This window comes from Pelecanus crispus, chromosome 23, assembly GCF_030463565.1.
Source record: "Pelecanus crispus isolate bPelCri1 chromosome 23, bPelCri1.pri, whole genome shotgun sequence".
In the NCBI taxonomy this organism is placed as follows: Eukaryota; Metazoa; Chordata; class Aves; order Pelecaniformes; family Pelecanidae; genus Pelecanus; species Pelecanus crispus.
In genome coordinates, this window is record NC_134665.1 from 1656410 (window position 1) to 1679168 (window position 22759).

Genomic DNA, 22759 nt, shown 5'->3' on the forward strand with positions numbered 1-22759 from the left:
AATAAATCACTGGAAAGCTTACCAATTCTGGTTGAACACTAAAGCAGCAAACCTAAAATTAGTGAAGTTGTTTTTGAAAAGAAGACGCACAAAATCTTATGCTTTGTGTATTTCTTCATTGTCTTGCTTTATGTTTGCTGTCATTCTACACTTGCAAATTTGTGCTGCCGTCCTGCTGTTCCTGCAGCCAAAGCAAGCAAGTGGATCCTTTTTGGTTTAGTATGACTATTTCAGTAAGTGCAGGGATCTCTGGTTGGTGTTTGTCCTTAGCAGCTGCAGAAATGCAGAGTCATGCCCATTGTTTTAGTGCAGTCAAGCACAGCTGTGATCCTTCCTGGCTGAACTTTGAGTTTAGCCAAGCCATTGGGTTTTAGGAAACCACTGTAATTTACATGCAGCACTGCAGCAGTGAGATTAGCCTTTTCCTGCTATTTTCTGTCCCCTTTCCCACTTGCTCTGTGTTCGTTTCTGTTTAGTCTTCTGTTGGAAGTGGGAGTTAATACATTGGCTGTCAATTCTGGGGTTTGGGAGTTTGTCTTTTCTTTTTCATTTTATTTCCCGACTCTTCCGCAGTATTATCTTTGGGTTGTATACAGGTTGTATCCACGTTGTATACATCGCCTGGGGGTGGGAACATTTACCCTGCTCCTGGGAGCAGGGAGGGCTCAGGAGCATATCTGAAATGCTTGTACCCCAGGGCAGGCAGTGTGAGAAACAACCAAGCTGAACTGGAAGCCTGGGTCCATTCCCAGAGCTAGGATATCATTGGTATCGGTGAGACTTGGTGGGGCAGCCGGGTGTCAGCTACAGCTGCTCACATGCTGGAGTGCAGGGCAGTCGCGGGAGAAAAGCGGGAGCCAGGCACGTGCGTTGCATTTGCTGAGCAGGGCTGGGTCCCTGGAGGGCAGAGAGCAGTGGCTTGAAGAATGGCAGCCTCAAAGGGCGTGCAAGGTGCGGGAGCTTCCTGCTGCCACCCTGGCTTGTGGGGATAGAGCTGAGGCACCCAGCCGAGTGCAGCCTGGTCCCTAGGATGGCAGGGCAGGCTCTGCCTGAAAGTGGAAGAGCTGCTCTCAGGGCCCTTGAGGCGTAGCATGGCTTCATGGGCACCAGAGCTGGGCCCCAAACCAACTGGCTCAAGGCTGCTTTGGATTTTGGAATGGACCTGAAGGTGGTGCCCAGTATCTGCTCAGAGCAGACAGAAGGCGGCCTTAGAGCAGACAGCTTGTCTCCTGTGGATACTCTGCTGTTGCAGCCCCAGATTTTGCAGGTGGTTAAGGGGGATGGATGTGAGAGGTGGCCACACTGGACAGCAAATTGAAGGAGGAGTTGGGGTCTTTTTGGGGAGAGGAATCTGGCAGGGACAGCAGTACCTGGGAAACCCCATCAGTAATGGCATGGAAGTCCAAGAAGACCTAGCTAACAGCACCTGAAACACCACGTCTGTTCCCAGGTGTGGCAAACGTGGGAGGAAGGGGGAAAAATAAGCAGGGGTAGGTGCCTTGTTTGGGAGGGGGCATGGGCGCAGAAAGGCAGGAGCCAAGGAAGCTGAGGGGATGTACAAGCATGGAAAATGGAGAGGAGTGGGGATCAAGGATCCAGCTGCTGCTTGGTTTGCTGGTTTGACTGAGCCCTGCACCTAATCCCCACAGCCCGTCCGACCTTCTTTTGGAGGGCGATTCCAAATCCTTTTGTGCGTGGCCCCACTCTGTGTACCTGGTGCAGGGTGGGTGCAGAGGCCTGGCTGCTGCAGTGGCAGAAGGGAGCACAGGGCATGGGGACCCAGCAGCTGGAAACACCGAGTGTCCAGGGCCAGGTACTGCTGGAGCGCTGTGTGTGTGCAATTCGCGAGTGAACTTGAAGCTGGACGAGCTGGCGAGCAAAGAGGAGAGACCCTTTCAGTCATGTGGATGGCATGTGGCTGCAGCACGGGTACACAGGGTCATATGTTGTTATTATTATTAATACTACTATGACTATTTTACTTCATTTATTTCAATTATTAAACTGTTCATATCTCAACACACGAGTCTTCTCACTTTTAACCTTCCACACTTCTCCCCATCCCACCGGGACAGGGGAAGTGATCGAGCGTCTGTGTGGTGCTTAGTTGCTGCTCAGGGTTAAACCACCACACTCTGTGAGCTGCTCCCTTAGAGCCTGCAGTCACCTGCACGTGTCTGGGGCCACCTCCTGAAGCCCAAATGTCACCAGGTGTTTGTGCCTGAACAGCTCCCTCCTGGCCTCCATCTCCATTATTGCTGTTGGAGCTGAGACAAGGAGCTCCCATGCAGGTGCCCATGTTGTGCCCACCTGAAGTGAGGCAGGAGGAATCCCCCCTCCTGTGGGTTTGTGCTCTGCATGGGAGGGAGCTGAGAGCCCTTGCAGCCCCAGGACTCCAGGCCCAGGATGAGATGGATCCTCTGACTCTCCTGAACCCTTCCCTCAGCAGGGGCAAAGGAGATCCCTCCCTGTCACTGCCTGGGTGTCCTGTCTAATGCAGAGACAAGGAAAAGTGATTACAGGTCATAAATCGGACTCTGGTGAGAGAAATTACACTGCTGGAAGTAAGAGTCTCTCCCCACTTGCGGGAGGGAGCATCAGTGATGGCTTCAGGCTGTGTCACAGCAGGTTCCCCTGCAGCCCCAGGGACAACACAAGGCAGCCCAGAGGGGCAGAGCAAGGGCTGCCTTGGGCTGGTGCTGTGCTGCTGAGCTGGGCCGGGCTCCTGGGACGCAGGCAGCTCCTGGCAAGCGGGCAGCGCTGCAGAGAGACAGCTCTGCCCAGGAGCAGCTCCTGTGCCAAGCGCAGCAGGGCTGAGGGCAGTGCCTGCAGGCAGGGAGGGGAGAGGAGGGAGGCAGGGAGAGGTTAAAGGCAGTGTGGGGTGGGAGGGTGCTGAGAGCTCACTGCGGGAGAGATCTTCACAGCCCTTGACACAGTAAGTCTGTGACTGCAGGGCTATGCAGCTGCATTTCCTTGAGGGGTCTCCTAAAGCTGGCACATGTCACAGATGACAGGATCTGTAAGTACAACTCTCAGAGTTTCTCTGTTGTAGAGAAGAACATGCTCCAGAGCAGGGCTTCCCTGCTGCACCATGAGAGACTGGGACAAGGCATGACAGCTGCCTTCTCCAAAGGATGGCTGCAGGGGTGTGAGGGTGGATGTGCAGCCAGGGGTGCCCAGGTCTGTCCTTGCGAGCAGGGTCCCTGCACCCCAGGGTGCTGTGTGCCGGGGCAGGGACTCTGCTGCCTGCCAGGGTCAGCTCTCAGCCTGCCCAGGGAACTCCCCACAGTTGTGCCAGGAGAAGCTGTGGGTGGACAGAGTGACCCCAGCAAGGCAGGGTCCTTCTGCTGGTGAGAGGGTGCTGCATGGGTCAGGGCTGCTCAGAGCTTCAGCCTCATCTCCAGAGTATTTCCAATAGGAGGTTTCAAGGGGAAGATCAAGACAAGGATTACTATAAAGAGAAGGAATTTCCCTGTGCTTTCAATTCCCTTCTCTTGGGGAACAGCAGGTGAGAAATGATAAAGGAGTTCTTAATATTGACAGAGCACTGAGACTGCTGAACTGTAACTCTGAGTGATCAGCAGGTTTTCCAGGAGTCTCCCAATGAGTTTTCAGCCACTCCTCTGCCCGTGGACAGAAACAGGATCACCTTTGATGGACCCATCAGGCTTAATCTGACCTGTGATTTTTTCTACCTGCAAACAGGACCATGCGCCCAGCCAGTGCCCTGCAAACATGCCGGTTTCTGGAGGGCTAAGGAGAGGGCACAGAGGTTGGGATGGGGTCTGTGAGTGCTGGCAGGGAAAGACATGGCACAGGGAAACAGCTCCCATGAGGAAAATCTCCTGGCAGCAGGGATATCATCAGGGAATGAGAGGAAATAAAAATGTAAAATGTTAAAGGAGGGAGCATTCAGAAACCTCCGTCTCATCCCCTGCCATGCAGAGCCCTTCCCCTGAGCAAGCCCCCTTGCCTCCTCTCCCAGCCAGCAAAGCCTCTGCCCCAAGGGCTGGGGGCTCCAAGGCGCGAACCAGCTCCTCTGCAGCCAGAGCTCCAGCAGAGCCGTGCTGCAGCTCTCCAGCCCCGCGCCCAGGGCCCTCTGCAGAGCACAGGGGCTGAGAGCAGCTGCCCGGCAATGCTGGTGCCTGGGAGGTGGCGGGCACAGCTGGGGAAGGGCAACGCTGGCCTGAGGGCCCGCCTGCCTCTGCCCTGGCCTCTCTCACCCACACCCGCACTCCAGTTCTGCTTCTCGCTCCACTTGTCCCTGCTAGTGCTGGGGTTATTTCCTTCTTGCTGTCAGGCTCCCTGGGGAGATGGAGTTTCAGCTGCAGAGTCACACACTGGTCTTGTGGGTCCCCCCATGCCCGTGTGTCCATGGGAACAAGTGTCCCAGCTTTCCTCTAAGCTGTGGGGCAGTGGGCAATGCAGTCAGTGCATGGAGGCAATGAGCTCAATCTCCCTTACTCAAATGCCATCACTAAGACACTTGGCTATCTCCTTGAGGTGTCCTTCCAAGCTGTGAGCTTCCCTCCAGCATGCAAACCTGTCTCATAGCATCTTTGTGTTATTTGAAACCGCAAGGGAGAAGCACAGAGATGCTATGACAGAAAAAATGCTGTTGGGTTTCTGCAATGAGCCATGCATGTCCTTGGCTGGAAGTGGGGTGCTGAGACCTTGAGAAAGGCTGAGACATTTAGTGGTCTGTGGTAGATCCCTCTGCTCTCAGCAGTGCCTGGTGGCTTTTCAGGGTAACACGGGAGTCTGATCACCCTCCATCTTAGAAAGGTGCAAGCCCGGAGAAACTGGGACCCAGGCAGAGGGACAGAGTAGCTGCCTTCACTCTGCACGGAGCCATAGGCAATCCTCTTGCCTCACAGAACTCGCTCTGTTCTCCCTGAGTGCAGCAGAAATGCTGGGGGTTTCTGACGTCCAAGAATGCTCCCCAGGGCTGATGGTGGGGAGCCGTACAAAACCCTAGAGCTCTTAAACTGCCTTTACCGTGCCCGTTCCTTAGCCCTGGGAGTGCAGATGCTGACAGGCCCTTCTGCGTTAGCAGTGGTTCCATCTGACACAGTTGAACACCAGGACTGGTCCCTGTCCCTGCCCACTGCTGCAGAGCAGGGCTGACTTCTCAAGAGCCCGTGGGCAGATGCCCTGCTCCTCATGGCACACACGGCCAGCACCAACCAGGGCTCCAGGCACAGAGCTCAAGGAAGGGCTGCTAGAAAAAGAAAAGGGTGTCTGTGTGTGACAGGGGGAGGGTCTATGGGAAATAGCTTTGATTTTGCTCAGAGATGTCTCCCCTAACTTGTCACTGTCTTTTTCTCCTATGACAACACCCCATGCCCAGAGGCAGCAGATGTCCAACGACAGCTCCATCACTGAGTTCCTCCTCCTGGCATTTGCAGACAGGCGGCAGCTGCAGCTCCTGCACTTCTGGCTCTTCCTGGGCATCTACCTGGCTGCCCTCCTGGCCAACGGCCTCATCATCACCGCCATAGCCTGCGACCACCACCTCCACGCCCCCATGTACTTCTTCCTCCTCAACCTCGCCCTCCTCGACCTGGGATCCATCTCCACCACTGTCCCCAAGTCCATGGCCAATTCCCTGTGGGACGCCAGGGCCATCTCCTACTTGGGATGTGTTGCCCAATTATTTCTTTTTGTCTTTTTCATTTCAGCAGAATATTTTCTTCTCACCATCATGGCCTATGACCGCTACGTTGCCATCTGCGAACCCCTGCACTACGGGACCCTGCTGGGCAGCAGAGCTTGTGTCCACATGGCAGCAGCTGCCTGGGGTGGTGGCTTTCTCTATGCTGTGTTGCACACAGCCAATACATTTTCCCTACCCCTGTGCCAAGGCAATGCTGTTGGCCAGTTCTTCTGTGAAGTCCCCCAGATCCTCAAGCTCTCCTGCCCACATGCCTACCTCAGGGAAGATGGACTTCTTGTGGTTAGTGTCTTGGTAGCATTCAGCTGTTTTGTTTTCATTGTGGTGTCCTACGTGCAGATCTTCAGGGCCGTGCTGAGGATCCCCTCTGAGCAGGGATGCCACAAAGCCTTCTCCACGTGCCTCCCTCACCTGGCCGTCATCTGCTTATTTGTCAGCACTGGCACGTTTGCCTACCTGAAGCCCCCATCCATCTCCTCCCCACCCCTGGACCTGGTGCTGACACTTTTGTACTCGGTGGTGCCTCCAGCAGTGAACCCCCTCATCTACAGCATGAGGAACCAGGAGCTCAAGGACACAGTGTGGAAACTGATAGCTGGATGTTTTTCTGAAGCAACAATCTTCATCTCCAGAGCAGTTATACTGTAACTAAATACAGGCCCACAGTTGTTTGTGGTGGTTTTTCACTTGTGATAATGTTGTCATGCCCTTTCTAAATCACTCTCTGATTTCCTGTTCATTATGGACAGACTGTGTAAATGAGGAACCCTCCCCTTTGTATGTGTTTCAACACAATAAAGCGCCCTTCAGTGACCTTTTCTTGTCCTTGGATCCTTCCTCCAAGGCCTTTTTGGAGCTGCAGGGACAGTTCCTGTGTGCACGGGTGGAGGGGAAAGGAGTGCCAGCATGGCAGCACTGCCAGGGAGCGCCAGCCCTTGCTCTTCCAGGGCTCTTCTCTTTCCCCTTCTACGCTCTCGTTCTGATCCCTTGCGTTGCTGTCAGGCCTGAGTGCTCTGGCAGCTTGGTCACAGGCGTGCTGCATGGTAGTGCTGTGACCGCAGGCAGGGACAGGCCATGGGCACTTCTGTGACAGAGCTGGCCTCCATACCAGCGTTTCCATAAAGAAAGGTGATCTCCTCAGGGCAGTGCCTGAAGCCTTAGCTCTGCTTTCAGAGTTGCTCAGCCAGGCCTCCAGGGATCGCCTTGAAGGACCAGCAGAGCAGGGTCTGCTCTGTGTCCTTGTCTGCTGGACGCCGCGGGCAAGGTGCCCCAGGGCAATGGTCACAGAGCAGCCCCTTGCAACCACCCTTCCCAGCACTGGCCTCTCACTCCACCTCGGACACGTTGTTTGTCCAGAGGAGACTTAAGCATGCCCATGGTGTGCATGTGGGGAGATGAACCCGAGTGAGCACAAATGGCATCAGCTATTGCCAGAGGTGCCATGAAGGCCAGTGGGACAGACAGTGCCTCCAGGTCACTGCACCTGGAGAGTAATGTCCCCAGGGAAACCACCTGAATGCAGCACTGGGATGTGCTCCCTTGACCCGAGGTGCCTGTGTCCATTCCCCCTGCCATGGAGCATCTCAGATGGGTGCAGAGCAGGGCGACCCACCGCAGGGCTGAGGTGCCTCCCAGCCTCTGGCAGTGGCAGCAGGAGGCCAGAGGGTCATGATGCCTGCTGCAGTGCAGGGCCTGCGTGTGTGCAAGGGCAGGACTCGTGCCTCTGCACAGCCCTGTGTGTGTGAGGAGTGCAGGAGGCCAGCTCCGATGGGGACACCTCAGGGGGCCCTGCCCTTCCTGGGTGTGACTCCAGGAAGAAACCCCACTGTGCCAGTGAGATTCATCTCACTCGCCTGGGACAGGCTCATGGCAAATGCTGCTGTCTGCTCACGTCACCCTTTCTGCATTGTGCCCTCCAGTGTGACAGAGCAATCAGAGAGGTGCTGGGCTCCTTGCAAAAGGCAGACATCAAACTTTTCTTCCAGAAGTGCAAGAAGGTGCATTGGGAGAATTACAGGCTGGTCACCTCATTCCCTGCGAAGGTGATGGGCCAAATACTCGTGCAACCACTTCCAGGTTGCTGTAGGACAAGAAAGGGATTGCTGAACCTGGATGGGTAGGGGAAAGCAGGGATGTTTTGTAACTGGACGTTAGCAAGGGTGTTGACATGATTTCCCATAGTCTCTTTCTAGCCAGATTGGTGATACCTGGAGTGAAGCAATGGATGATGTAATGAGTGAGAATTTGGCTGGTGGCTCAAGCCCAAATGTCACCAGTGGTAGAGTCCTCCTGGTGGCCACTTCCTAGTGGCATACCTCTGTGCAAGCACTTGCAACAACATGGTTGAATGTGTTTATTAGCTCCCTGCTTAACGTGATGCAGCCTTTTCAGCTCCTTTGTGGATGATGCCAAACTGGGCAGAGCCCTTGAGCAACCTCATGGGCTTAAGTCTGACTTGAGCAGGAGAGCCAGACAAGATGATGTTCAGGGGCCTCTTCCAACCTCAGTTATTCTATGACTGAATGAATCTTTTCCTTGGAGACCTTTCTGAAGACAGACTAGAGAGAGGAAGAAGTAAATACAGAGAGTCAGAAGTAGACGTATAAAATGCACCAACAGAAATAGAGCAGTTCCTATGAGGAAAGTTTCTCCACCCAAACTGTTGGTAGCAAATCTATCAGATTAATTTAATGAAACAAGCCTAATTTTGTCTGCTCATGTGGTCAATTGTGTCTCAGGAGCTCCTAATCCAGCCAATGGCTGTGAAGGGGGCTGTGCAGGTGACAGGCCAACAGCTGGACTGTGTCTGGGAAAGGGACTTCATTCTGAAATAGCTGATAGGTCAGCCCTTGACTCACAGCTGGGATCTGTGCTTTGAAGCGCACATCTGCCAGCGTCTCTGACAGGCCAGCAGAAGGCACCTGGTTGGCACATTGACTGGGAGATGCCTTCTGCCCAAGGACCGAGGCTCACTGCAGGAAGGGGGCTTCTCTTTTGGTTGTCATGTTTCTTCTGCCTGAGGACATGATGGGACAGCAGCAGGCACGCAGCTTGCTCAAGTCTATCCGAGAAGCTGAAAGGGCAGCAGCCTTGGAAGATGGTGGGGAGGTTCCTTCTGTGTGGTGAGGTGAAAGGCCACAAGAAGGCTGATGGGTTGGGATGGCTGCTTGAAGGGTTGTTTCCCAGATGCTGGAGCTTTCCTTGGAGGTCGGAAAGAGCAGGAGAGAGAGACACTGCCACACGGTGCAGCTGGGAAGGTGGACTCCCTGCACATCCAACTGCCTTCTTCATGGTCTTTGAGGACATTGTCCCTGAAGATCCAGGAGGGACTCACAGCCCCTGTGTCCTCCAGGACAGGCCAAGCACATCCTCAGCTAACTGCAATCAGCTCTCCTGCACTCCGCCACTGTCATTCTGCTACTTGTCCTCCTTCTCCACCACCTCATGGTCACTGCAGCCATGGCTGCCCTCATCCTTCACACCCCCAGACAGATCCAGCTGTCAGTAACTGAGACCAGCCCTGGTGAGCTCATCATCGAGTGCCTGTGTCAAAATGTTGTCTTCCACACCCTCCAGGAATCTGCTGGCTTGCTTGTGCCCAGCCCTGTTGCCCTCCCAGCAGACTGTGCAGTGGCTGAAGCTGCCATGTCCCTGAGGAGCTGGGACCATGAGGCTTCCTCCAAGGCAAGGCTCTGTGCACGCCAGCCTCCCCTTTGCACAGAGCTCACCTCCACCTCCTCACGCGCCCACCTGCCCTCCTGAGGAGCCCTTGGCGACCATGGCTGCCCTGCCATCACTCGAGCTGTGCCAGCAGGGCTCTGCAGTGCCCGTGGGGGAGCACGTTGGTGCCTGCCCAGCAGAAAGGAGAGCGCTGGGGAAGGGAGAGGAGAGGCAGGGAAAGGGGAAGGGTTGTGGGAGGTTGGCTGGGAGGTTCCTGCTGTTGCCAGAAGAGGACGATGCAAGGAGAGGCCTGGTAGCTGGGAGGTGGATTTTGAAGTCCCTTCTTTGGAAACAACCCAATTGGGCCGGTGCTGAGGCAGGCCCCAAACTGTCAAATTTGGGTACAAATGGAGAAAAGCTGAGACTGTTGAGGAAAAAGTATCATCTGAGGGTGTCAATGAACTGGGGAGGAGAGTGGGGCAGAGAAAGGGAGGGATGGGGGTGCAAGGTGGAAGCAGCCGCCTGTGGAAGAGGGGTCAGGAGGGGGATTGAAGGGGCCAGGTGCCCGTGGGGAGGGGCTGGGCAGTGCTGGCATGGCCAAACCCTGTGCCTGATCACCGTGCTCTGTCCTGCTTATTGTGCTGGTTTCAGCTGGGGTAGAGGTATCTTCATAGCAGTTTGTATGGTGCTGTGTTTTGGATTTGTGCTGAGAACAGTGTTGATAACAGGGATGTTTTTGTTATTGCTGAGCAGTGCTTGCACAGCGCCAAGGCCTTTTCTGCTCCTCACACTGCCCTGCCAGCGATTTGGCTGGGGGTGCACAAGAAGTTGGGAGGGGACCCATCTGGGACAGGTGACCGCAAGTGACCAGAGGGACATTGCAGACCGCAGGACATCGTGCTCAGCAATAGGTGCTGGGGGAAGAAGGAGGAAGCGGGGGTGTTTGGAGTGATGGCATTTGTCTTCCCAAGTAACTGTTATGAGTGATGAAGCCCTGCTTTCCTTTAAATGTCTAAATACCTGCCTGCTGGTGGGAGGCAGTGAATGAATTCCTCATTTTGCTTTACTTGTGTGCACAGCTTTTGCTTTACCTATTAAAATATCTTTGTTTCAATCCGTGAGTTGTCTCACTTTTACGTTTCCTGCTATCACTAGTGTGTATGTGTGTGTGTGTGGGCATACCTGCTTTGCTGGTCAAGTGGGGCTAGTGAGGAGGAAGAGGAGGCCACCAGGATCTGGAGAGACCCAGGATTGGAACTACCAAGTGGGTGATATCTCTGAGAGGGGGCAGACCCAAAGGCCAGGCCCACAGTGGGAGATCCGATTTTCTTACAGAGATGCTAGGAGAGTGTCTGCTCTGCCCCAGAAACACACACTTTTCTATCAGGTCCAGGTGAGACAGAGCAGGTTCATTCCTCAGTAAGAATAAGAGAAATGCCAACATTTCTGTAGAAACTTAATAAACACTCAGAACCATACAGATAATGATAACAGAAATGCTACACCACCAGCCCCTCCCCGCAAAAGACAGGCCTGCAATGTTATACCCTGAGAATCATTTGTGAAGAGCAATGGAAAATTTATCAGTGTTGAATATCATCCATGAAATCGCTTTCTTAAAGGCCTCCTTGAGCTCCTGGTTCCTCATGCTGTAGATGAGGGGGTTCACTGCTGGAGGCACCACCGAGTACAGAACTGCCAGCACCAGGTCCAGGGGTGGGGAGGAGAGGGAGGGGGGCTTCAGGTAGGCAAAACTGCCAGTACAGAGAAACAGGGAGACCACAGCCAGGTGAGGGAGGCACGTGGAGAAGGCTTTGTGGCGTCCCTGCTCAGAGGGGATCCTCAGCACGGCCCTGAAGATCTGCACATAGGACAGCACAATGAAAACAAAACATCCCAACACTAAGCAGTCACTAACCACAATAAGGCCAACTTTCCTGAGGTAGGCATGTGAGCAGGAGAGCTTGAGGACATGGGGGATTTCACAGAAGAACTGGCCAACAGCATTGCCTTGGCAGAGGGGTAGGGAAAATGTATTGGCTGTGTGCAGGAGAGAATTAAGAATCCCACTTCCCCAGGCAGCTGCTGCCATGTGGACACAAGCTCTGCTGCCCAGCAGGGTCCTGTAGTGCAGGGGTTTGCAGATGGCAACGTAGCGGTCATAGGCCATGATGGTTAGGACAGCAATCTCTGCTCCAACCAAGAAGAGAAAAAAAAAGACCTGTGCAGCACATCCCAAGTAGGAGATGGCCCTGGAGTCCCACAGGGAATTGGCCATGGACTTGGGGACAGTGGTGGAGACGGATCCCAGATCGAGGAGAGAGAGGTTGAGGAGGAAGAAGTACATGGGGGTGTGGAGGCGGTGGTCGCAGGCTATGGCGGTGATGATGAGGCCATTGGCCAGGAGGGCAGCCAGGTAGATGCCCAGGAAGAGCCAGAAGTGCAGGAGCTGCAGCTGCCGCCTGTCTGCGAATGCCAGGAGGAGGAACTCGGTGATGGAGCTGCTGTTGGACATCTGCTGCCTCTGGGCATGTGGGCTGTCCAAGAGGGAAAAGACAGTGACAAGTTAAGAGAGAATTCTCTGAGCAGAATCAAAGCCATTTCTCATAGAAACCCACCCAAAGGTTCTCTCTTTGTTCAGGAGGTCCTTTGGCAGGTCCTGTTCACAAGCCCTGGTTGGTGCTGGCTGAGGGTGCCCCAGGGAGCAGGGGCTCTGCTGTGGGCTCTGCAGGACTCAGTCCTGCCCTACAGCAGTAGGAAAAGAGGAACACGGGGTGATTTCAAGTTAAATCCCCTCGTGACATCAAAGAGCTTTTCAGCATTGTCGCTCCCGATTTACCCAAGTTTAGAGCAGAGCTGTGGGGATTGTGTTTTGTCTCTTCTGCTCTGGCTGCCCCACCACAGCTGAGGAGTGTTTTTACTGGAGAAACCCCTGGCATTCCTGCTGCCCTGCAAGGGAAACCGTGTGGGTCCTGAGAGGCCAGGGGAGGGTCCCTTAGTGCCGAGTGAGGACAGCCGCTCTGTGCATCAGCCCTGATCTCAGCTCCCTGTGCTGGCAGCTCTTTCAGCGGGAGGACTATCGCCCTCGGCTCTTCCCCCAAAAGAACCAGGACACTGCTGGGAGCAGAGGAATCCAGTTTCCAAGGGCAGACGGCCAAGGCCCTCAGCCCATCTCCTGGTACCTGCGGAGGATCTCAGCTCTGCCCTGCCAAGCAGGGACGCAGAGGGCTCATTACAGCTGCCGGCATGCAGCCGCCCAGCAGCATTTCAAGGGCCTTAGCACCCCGCTGGCTTCTCCATGGGGCTCCTGTGCAGCAGAGAGAGGCCATGGGAGAGCTGTGCCCTGCGGGAGGGCAGCCTGCAGCCCAGCAGCACCTCCCAAGGAAAGACTCACCTCTCCTCAATTCCTTACGTCCTGAAGAGAGGGTGAGATCCCTGCCAGCCGCACACACTGCAGCACCCAGAGCCCCGAAGGTTAACAAGGGGCAAGTTGGGTGCTTTTCCTCCATGGACACAGGTGCATGACAGCGCTGGCTGTCCACACAGCCAACCGAGAAGAGAAAACCCAAAGGACAAATTTCTACCCTTTCAGGTAATTCCCTACCTTGACATACACCTTTAAAACAACCTTCTGCAAATGTCCTCTGGGTGATGTAGGAGTCTGAGCAACCCTGACCCACGCTGAACACTCTGGACAGCAGAAGGACCCAGCCCTGCTGGGGGTCCCTCCTTCCACCCACAGCTTCTCCCTGCAGCACCATGGGGAGTTCCCTGGGCAGGCTGAGAGCTGACCCTGGCAGGCGGCAGAGTCCCTGCCCCAGCACACAGCACCCTGGGGTGCAGGGACCCTGCTCGCAAGGACAGCCCTGGGCACCCCTGGCTGCACACCTCTCTTCAAAACCCTGGAGCCGTCCCTGGCGGAAGGCAGCTGTCATGCCCTGTCCTTCTCATGGTGCAGCAGGAAGCCCTGCTCTGCAGCTCCTCCTCCTCTTCTACACTAGAGAAACTCTGAGAGTCCTCCTGAAAGGTCATATTTGCTGTGGAATATACCAGCTTTTGGATGTCCCTCCAGGAACACCTGTTACATTGCCCTGCAACCAGAGTCTTACCGTGTAGAGGGCAGTGAAGATCTCTCCCACAGTGAGCTCTCAGCACCCTCCCACCCCACACTGCCTTTAACCCCTGTCTGCCTCCCTCCTCTCCCCTCCCTGCCTGCAGGCACTGCCCTCAGCCCTGCTGCGCTTGGCACAGGAGCTGCTCCTGGGCAGAGCTGTCTCTCTGCAGCGCTGCCTGCTTGCCAGGAGCTGCCTGCGTCCCAGGAGCCCGGCCCAGCTCAGCAGCACAGCACCAGCCCAAGGCAGCCCTTGCTCTGCCCCTCTGGGCTGCCTTGTGTTGTCCCTGGGGCTGCAGGGAAACCTGCTGTGACACAGCCTGAAGCCATCGCTGATGCTCCCTCCCGCAGCTGGGGAGAGACACTTCTTTCCAGCAGTGTCATTACTCCTGGTAGAAATGAACTGCAATGACACGGCTGTGCCCTTGGAGCCTCGCTGTATCGGTTGGGGTCTGGCCCTTGGAGGGCCATGCTGTTATGCCGCTGTATACCCCATAAAGATCTGGACAGCTCAAAAAAAGGCATGCTAGGAGGGAAGTGCTAAATGCTACCTTCAATCCTTCAATGTTTTGCAGCAGGAGGTGCCTTTAATCATGGTGCAGCAAGCTGTGCAGTTCCCACCTCTCGAAGGGTTATGCCATTTTGCTCCTGTGAGCTCTTCCAATGTTTTCTTACAAGGAAAACAATTTTATTTTTTATATCTACAGGTCCTAAAATAGGATGTTCAGATTGAGTATTTTTGCTGCAGTTTTTGATAAAGGTAAGGGCATGCAGATGGCCTAATTGCCAGTAGCAGGCTGGAGCTTCCTTCAGACTTCTCTGTTACAAACAAGTTTATCCTGCAACCCAGGCATATGCTCAGCACAAGACGGCCTGAAGGCCAAGCTGTACGTGGAGCACAGCACTGCCCAGCACAGCGCAGGCCTGCGTCTCCTCAGCTTTACTGTTATGTGGATCTCTAACTCCTCCATGCACAATGGTGTTCTGGTCAGGGCCACTACATCGCCTGAGGAAGGTTAGGAAGAGGATGAGGTCTCCCTTAGACAGCCTGAGAAAGGCACACAGTTTTAGGCCCTGATAGTCACTGGGGACTTTGTAGGTGATGGAACTCTGCTAGAAGGCCACGGATGAAGGGAAGGTAGAAGGTGATCCCTGACCTGACATGGGGGAATGCTCTTCTGGGTTTGTTTTTCACAAGAAGACAAGGCAGGACTGGTGGAAGATGTGGAGGGCAGCTTTGGCTGCAGTGTGAGGGAGGTGGCAGGGTAGACAACGCTGCTGGAAGTGAGCAAGACAGATTATAGCAGGGCTGAGTGGAGACGAAGGATGACCTCCACCCACCTGCTGGCAGTGCTCTTCCTAATGCAGCCCAGGATGCTGTTGTCCGCCTTTGCTGCAAAGGTGCGAAGCCAGGAGAAGAGAAGGCTTTGGGGAGACCTCATAACAGCCTTCCCACATCTTCTTGGGTATCAGCAAGGAAATGGAGCCTGGCTCTTCCCTGTTGCGCGTGATGGGAGGAGGAGGCCCAATGGGCATCGGCTGAAACAAGGGAGGAAGAATGTTGTCGCCATCAACACAGTCAAGCACTGAAGCACATTTCCCAGAGAGCTTGTGTCATCTCCATCCTTGGAGCTTTTCAAGCCCAAAATGAAGATAGCCATAAGTGACCTGCTCTGACCGCATAGCTGACCCTGCTCTGGGCAGGAGGTGGGCTTAGACACTTTGCAAGATCCCTTCCAGCATAAATGCTTTGGCATTTCCTTCCACCACAGATCACGCCTTCATGATGGGTGGCAAAGCACTGAGGTTGCCAGTGACCACTGAAGTCAGACAGAAAGAAGTTTGGTCAGATGATCTGTGGCGTTCCTGTCTCACTCCAGGCATTGCTGCTCACATGCAGGGCTGCTTGGCAGGTACCCCCAAACAGCCCTGATCATTTCCTCTGTGTCACATTTTCTTTCCTATTTCCCACTCACAATTTCTTCCCCTTGACCATCCTTGTACCATCCCCTGCAAACAGCCCATCTCTGTTTACCCGTTCCTCCCTGGCCCTACTTTGGCTGTCTTGTACCTTCATTTGGTGTTTCTGAGCTTGTCACCATGGCAATTCCTACCCTGCTCAGCAATTCCATTCAGCTAGTACCTCCTTCTCTTGCCTGTAGTGGTTTGTAATTGCTGGTACTATTATCTTGTCAGAAGCACCACATGTCTGGCTGAGCCATCTGTACGCACACATTAACAGCTGGCCCAATGGAGCTTCACTCTTAAAGGACCTTGAGAAGCCCTGGGATTTGGTCAGTATAAACCTCATGAAGTCTGACAAGGAGAAGCAGCAAGTCCTTTATCGGGGGCAGAATAACCCCAAAGACGAGGGCTGTCTGGGGTCTGAACCGCTCGGGAGTGACCCTGAGGAGAAGGGCCTGGGCATTACGAGGGATGCCATATGAGCCAGCACTGCATGCTCACCATGACTGAGGCCAACTGCATACAGGGCTGCGTGATGGGGAGTGTGGCCCCCAGACAAGGGAGTTATCGTCCCCCTTGAATCAGCACTGGTGTGGCCACAAATGGACTAGTGTGTGTGCGTGTGGGGCTCCTGGTTCTGGAAGACAGAGGAGGAACTGGAGAGGCTGCCGAGGAGATCTGCCAGGATGGGGTTTGGGGCCCATGTGGAGAAGCTGAGGAATCCAGGCTTCTGTGCCTTTTGAAGTGGAAGCTCAGTGCACTGTAGTAGTAGCCTTCAACTGCTTGAAGGGTGGTGTCAGAGATGGTGGAGCTTACTTTGGTAGAGGGAGGAGGAGGAAAGCTCCACAAAGTGCTGCTTGGACGGCTCAGAGTGGATGTGTTGAAAAAGAAACATCACTCACAGGGTAGCAGTGTGGTGCAAGAGGTCACCCAGAGGGAGTCTGGAGCAGGCCATGGCTTTGTGTTTCAAGGAAGAGCCAGCGATGGGTGGAGAGACACCAGTGAGGGTACAGAAATACGAGGAGCAGAGCTGGTGCTGAAGGCAGGCGGGTGTCTGTGGCCTGAAGGGAGAGAGGTGCAGGCATGGGACGGTGTAGGACAGCCGGCAGTCGAGAAGGGCAAGGGCTCTGGCAAGACTGAGAGGCCCAAAGGAACCAAGGTCTTTGTCCCCTTGGCTATGGCAGTGCTCCTCACCACTGAGGCCTTCCAGGAGAAACTTTATTTTGAGGCTGTGACTTTGTTTCTTCCTCGCCCCTGCTTGGGGATGCCAGGAGGGGTTGCCCAGTTTTTCTGCACATGGCACTGCTCCCCCTCCCAGCCCAGGAAGAGTCCTGAGCCCCGTGTCAGGGACAGGATCTGCCTTCCCAGGGCCTGGGGGTCAGGGCTTGGCCTTTCTGCTTTCTGATAAAAGCCAGGGTTTTCTCGCCATTCCAGCCACCTGCACAGCGCCTTTGCCTCCCTGCAATCACAGTCTCCAGTTCTCTGCTCTAACGAGTCCATGGGGAGGCTTTGTCAGTAATGGCCCTCAGTGGGGCCCATGAATGCTTCAAGGTATTTGGCAGTTGTTCTGACTTGGACTTCTGGAGAGGTTTCATCAACCTTCTCTCAGCATCTGAGCTTCATGGACTCAGCCCCAAATACACCGAGGTGCTCATTAAAAGACACAAAGCCCTAACAAGCTCTTTCTCTTCCTCTAATTTTCTTTAAGTCTTCAAGATTTGTACAGCTAATTGGAATTTTTTTCATAGTCTGTGTAAGGAGGAAGATTTCATACTGCACCTAATAAAAATGATTTTTTTAAAAAAATTTTAAAGGTTTTTTCTTTTATTACATTTTTATTCTATTTTATTTTTTACTAATTTTCAGCTGAAGGAAGAGGTGGTAGAAGCATACTTCAATTGATATTGATCCCAATTGTCCCCTCAGGAGGTCTGGACAGGTAGGAAAAGCAGGCCCTTGAGGTCTGACACTCTATGGACAACTTTGCTCCTCACCTCCCCAGCACGGCCATTTCTGTCATTGGCCACCTGGCACTTACATCACTCTTCCTTGCATCAGACTTCTCCACCGATCTCTGCCGCTGGATGGTACAGCTCCCTTGCACCATCTCCCACCTGATCTCCTTCGAGACCTGGCTGCACACAGGCACAGAACAGTTTTTCCTATTTGTAAGGAAAGAAAATTAAAGCATGATCAGTTTTCATAACCAACAAAACACACTCTACAAACATATGCTAAGTACAAGCTGCCTCAAATGTGGTTGCCTCTCTACAAGTGATACTCTTATCAGAAATGTTTTAGATAGATAGGTATGAACATAACTGAAGAGATGGCTGGAGAGACAACGAGACTACTGAAAGACAGGCAAGCTTTTAATTCGATGAAGCTCAAAGCACCTGCATGGGTGAGAGGTATCTGAATGAACAAAGAGTAAGGGGAGGAGAAAACTGGAGAATAACACAAAGGGCCTTTGTCTAGACAGTCTGTATCTGAAAAGATGGCGTTAGAAATGGTCTTTGTGTCAGGACAGGTGAAAAATTATGAAAGACTAGAGAAATGAAACACATTGTGTAGCAGAATAGCGGTAATGAAGTTACAGGACAAGATGGCTATTTCTTCAGCATATCCCTTGTGAAAGGTCATGGCAGTAGTGGAAGTCTCTTGTGAGTGAGGACAAATGGATGTCGCATCTTGGCCATCTTGGAAAGAGGCCAAAAGTGCAACCCGGGGAACCACAGGCTGCACAAGCTCACTTTGGTGAGGGAGGAGCGAGACATTGGATGACTCCTCATGGGTGACATTGCTGGGCACCTGAGAGAGAAGAGCATTGGCATGGACTTTGCAAGGGTAAATCCCGCCTCACCCACCTGATTGCCTTCATGATGAAGTAACTCCATTTGTGCATGAGGGGAGAACATGGGATGTCATTTCCCTCCACTTCAGCAAGACTTTTGGCATGGTCTGCCTCAATATACTCCAGTTAGGCCATTGCAGTCTGGATGGGTCAACAAACAGATGGCCAAAACACCAGTTGGATGATCAGGCCGAGCGAGCAGCGGTGAAGGGGTCATAGGCTACCTGGAGGCCAGTGGGACACAGTGTGGCATTGTGGGGCAGCACAGGGGGCTCTCCTGGGCCCTGTGCAGTTTAACACCTGTATCTATGACCAGAGGAGGCAACCATCGATGCATTTGTTGATGACATTAAATTGGGAGGATGGTTGCTGTGCCTTAGTGATGCCATTTAGGGGAAACCTGACAGGCGGGAGGACTGTCCTGTCAGGAACTTCATGAAATAGATGAGGGACACAGGCCGGCTCCACCACCCAGCAGTGCAACCTGGTAGCAAAGGTGGCCAGCAGTGTCCTGGAGTGTGTAAAGAGGAGCCTCGCCAAAAGAGCGAGGGAAGTGATTGTCTCCCCTTGCTCATCACTTGTCAGACCACCAGTACACAAGTGTGTCAATTTTTGGGCCCCCAGTTCAAGTGCGCTGTGTCTGGCCAGGATAGGGCTGTCTTCCTCTGTAGCAGCCCCTAAGGTGCCAGGTTTTGTATTTGTGCCTAACACAGTGTTGATAACACACCAGTGTTTTGGCTGTTGCTGAGCAGTGTTTATATAGGGTCAGGGTCTTCTCCATTTCTCACTTTGCTCCCTCGCAGCGAGTAGGCTGGGGGTGGGCAAGGAGTTGTTCGGGGGACACAGCCAGGACAGCTGACCCCAGCTGACCCAAGGATATTCCATACCGTATGATGTTGTGCTCAGCAATAAAAACTGGGGCAGAATAAGAAAGAGGTGGGTTTCTTTTGTCATTCAAGGTTTCTCTTGCTGGGAGACTGGCTAGGCATCAGTCTGCTTGTGGGAGGTGGTAAGTGATTGCCTTTGCATTGTATGGTTGGGTGGGTTTTTTCATCTCTCCTTCACCTATTAAGCTGTCTTTGTCTTGACCCACAACCTTTCACACTTTATTTCTTCCTCTTCTCACCTCCTTCCCACTGGGGAAGGGGAGAAGGGAGTGAGTGGCTGTGGGCTATTGGCCAGAGTCAACCCAGCACAGCAAGAAAGATGTGGATAACTAAGAGCAAGTTCATCAGAGAGCTGCTCAGGGGCTGGAGCGCTTGCCTGTGAAGAGAAACTGAGGGAAAGGGCCTTGCTCAGCCTGCAGAAAGGAAGGCCTTGGGAACCTTGTAGCAGCCTCACAGTCCTTATGGGAGGTTTTCAGGAAGATGCAGTGGGTCTTGTCATGGTGGTGCTGGGCAGTAAGATAATGGACAGCAGTCAGATGTTGAAATAATGAAGGTTCAGGTTGGAGATATGGAAAACCTCTTACTCCATGAGGGTATCCAAGCATTGGAGCAGGTTTCCCAGAGACATTGTGCCTTCTCTGTCCTTGGGTGTTTTCCAGCTCCCACTGGGTAAAGCCTTGACCAGTTTGCTCTGACTCCACAGCTGATCCCACTGTGAGCAGGAGGCCAGAGCAGAGACCTCCTGAAGTCCCATTCAGGAGACCAGAAAGCTAAATGATGCTGTGGTTCCTTCCCCTCTGGGTCTGCCCTTGATGACTGTAGGGAAAGCTCTCAGGTCGCCTGTGACCATGCAAATAAGATGTTAGTACAGTCAGAACAGAAATGGAGACGATGCATTTGACCACCTCGCAGAACAGAGCTATCGGTATGCCATGCCTCCTTAAATTGCTGGGAACATCCACCAGAGGATTGCAATTCTTATGCAAGTTTCTTGGCATATATCCAGACCATGGGGTGCTTTAGACTGTAAAGAAACTTGAAAGAAAGGATCTGACTTGGCTACTATCAACTTAAGAGCTAAAGGTTAGGGAGGTGGAAGGATCTCAGAGCTTCCAGGTTCCTGCTGAAGATTGAAGGCCTCGGAGATAGGAGCAGAAGAGAACACTTCTGAACTAGCATGGCCTTTAGATCATGTCACATGTGAAGGCTCTGCTTCAGCCCCTTCTAATCATCAGCACCCAAACCTCACCTTGCTTTTCCTTCCTCTCCTCCCAAAACATGACCAAGTGACAGGAAGAAAGGAAGCAGAAAGGCCCTAGGCCTCTGTGAATCAGCTGGGCTCTGGCACTTGGCGGGCATTCAATGAATGTCATTTCATTGTACACCTGATCAAGAATCAAGCTGGGAAGTGAGTCTGCAAGCCCAAATCAACAAGGTCCATGGGCAGGCAAGGTCGTGTCTCTGGCTGTGTCTGGACACCAGTACACCTACAGCAATAGAGGAAGCTGGGGCTGAAACTCAGGCCTGGGCTTAAACATTCTCCTGGGCCCATGGAACAGAGGTGTGGGTGGCCCCAGGTGATGCTGGTCAGGGACATGAAGGCCTATGGATGGTCTCAGGACCCTGACACTGCACCCATGGCATCCCACCTGCCAGTGCCCTCCTTAGGCCAAATTCTCCTTCCCTCAGGTGCAGGGTCTGTGCTCTGCTCCTCTCATTTGCCATGTCCCTGGGGATCCGGGAGAGCACAGTTTCATGGTCACTGCAGCCAAGGCTGACACTGCTCTTCGCATTCCTGAGCATCTTGTCCTCTTTTGGGAGTACCAGGTCCAGGTGAGCATCAGCCTGGGTGGCCCCTTTGGCAGCTGTGCTAAGAACTTTTCCACAAACACCACAGGAAACCTCCTGGACTGTTTGCATCCTGCTGTCTCACTTGACCAGTGAATACCCGGGACAGTGAGTCCTGTATTAGAGCCAGGATCTGTGGTCCACAGATTTCCTCAGGTCATTTAAAAAAGCCATCCCTCCTTCCTCTCCCTGACTGTATGACCTGTAACTGTGTCCTGGAGCAGGCTGGGCTGGAGTTCATTCTCTTCATAGCAGACCGCAGGGTGTTCTGCTTTGCGTCTGTTACTACACCAGCACTGGGTGAAACCACCACTAACTCCTACCACAGTGTCATCCTTTCTGGCCTCTCCTTTCACCTACACACACACAAGCTCCCACCTAAGCTGTTGCCTGTGCCATAGAGGATCTCCATAGGTCTGAGCTGCCCTGTCATCACACAGGGCATCCTCCCCTACTTCTCTTCCCCGACGCTCTCTCCTCCAGATGCCGTATCTCCATCCACCACAAAAGCCATGGCAGCTGTCCTTCCCCACCTCAGCCCTTACTGCACGGATGTTACAGCGCTGTGATGGCACACGGGGCTCCTCCTGTCTGTGCCCCAGGCTGTGGGCTTTGGTGCCCATCTGTGGCACCACGGCTAAAAGCAGATTTGTCACATGGAAAGCTGGTACCAAGAGATTGAACCCCATGTGTGGAACGGCTGGAGCAGGAGCAGGAGCCAGCAGTGCAGCCTCATGCAAAAAGCCAACAGCCTCCTGCCCTGGCCCCACAGCAGTGCCCAGTGCAGGGTGCTGCTGTGCTCTGGGCACTCAGCCCCAGCCCCTCTGAAGGGCACAGCAGCTGCTGGGGGGCAGAGAGGGAGGGCAGCCTCCCCATCAGCCCCAGGGCTGCTGCTGGCCCCAAGGGCACGACGAAACAGAGACTGCTCAAGCTCTGGCTCTCCTGCATTCATATCGTAGGTGCTCCCCAACCCCACCAGCATTTTCCCCCACCTCTGCCCCCACCAGCCCCACTCCCCAGCACAGGACAAGAGTCCTGGCCCTGGCACTTTTCATGCACCTCCTGCATCTCTCCAGTCTCCCCTTCCCATGCCCACTGGATCCCCATGGGCTGCCATGGCACTGCAGAGTCCTTGTTCATGGATACCTCGATGTAGTGCTTTACTTTGGGTGGAGTTCTCTTTTGAGATGTTTCAGTGCCTGAGTCTTCATTCACTGCCAACCAAGGGTGCGTGGCGAGTCCCCATCCTCTCCTGACCCCTCCAAATTCATTTCCAGACAGACTACTATATGCTGTCAGCCCTGTCATACATGAGGCAGCCTGAGGAGGTAATGGGCAGCTCATGCACCATCTCCACTGCCACTGGACTCCAAGCAGAGAGCCTTTAAAACCAGAACTTTTGATCCAGTGGAACCCAGCGTGACCATGAGGTTAACCCCAAGCACAGGGAGAACACCGAAGGACAAAAGACACATTAAAAGACCAATTCCTTACACTTTTTCTTGGAAGCAACTTTGTAGGAATAGCTCAGCCAGCACCTGCACCCAGGAAATCCCCTTTTATTAAACAGTTGCTGTTGGACAGCTCACACCAGACACAGTGTTGTGCAAGGGTCAGACACAACAGGATGAACCTCAAGAGAAGCAGTCAAAGCCCAGCAAAAATATGTAAAACTATGATTATCACCAGGGAAAAGTCAGTAGACTCCTGGCCTCAGCTAAACCCTGGGAAATGTTCAGAAAAGGGGTGGCAGGTTATTG

General features: G+C 53.6%; 2 protein-coding genes across 2 annotated transcripts; one reads left to right on the forward strand and one right to left on the reverse strand.

The window, feature by feature from the left end:
• The first annotated feature begins 221 nt into the window (after nucleotides 1-221).
• Nucleotides 222-6322, forward strand: LOC142595827 (olfactory receptor 14A16-like). Its single transcript, XM_075724673.1, has 2 exons — nucleotides 222-233; nucleotides 5360-6322. Exons 1-2 carry the CDS (start codon nucleotides 222-224, stop codon nucleotides 6320-6322), a joined length of 975 nt encoding a protein of 324 aa, XP_075580788.1.
• A 4567-nt stretch (nucleotides 6323-10889) lies between these two features.
• LOC142595872 (olfactory receptor 14J1-like) lies at nucleotides 10890-11914 on the reverse strand. The gene has a single exon (XM_075724724.1). It carries the CDS (start codon nucleotides 11847-11849, stop codon nucleotides 10890-10892), a length of 960 nt encoding a protein of 319 aa, XP_075580839.1. The 5' UTR covers nucleotides 11850-11914.
• Nucleotides 11915-22759: the final 10845 nt, after the last annotated feature.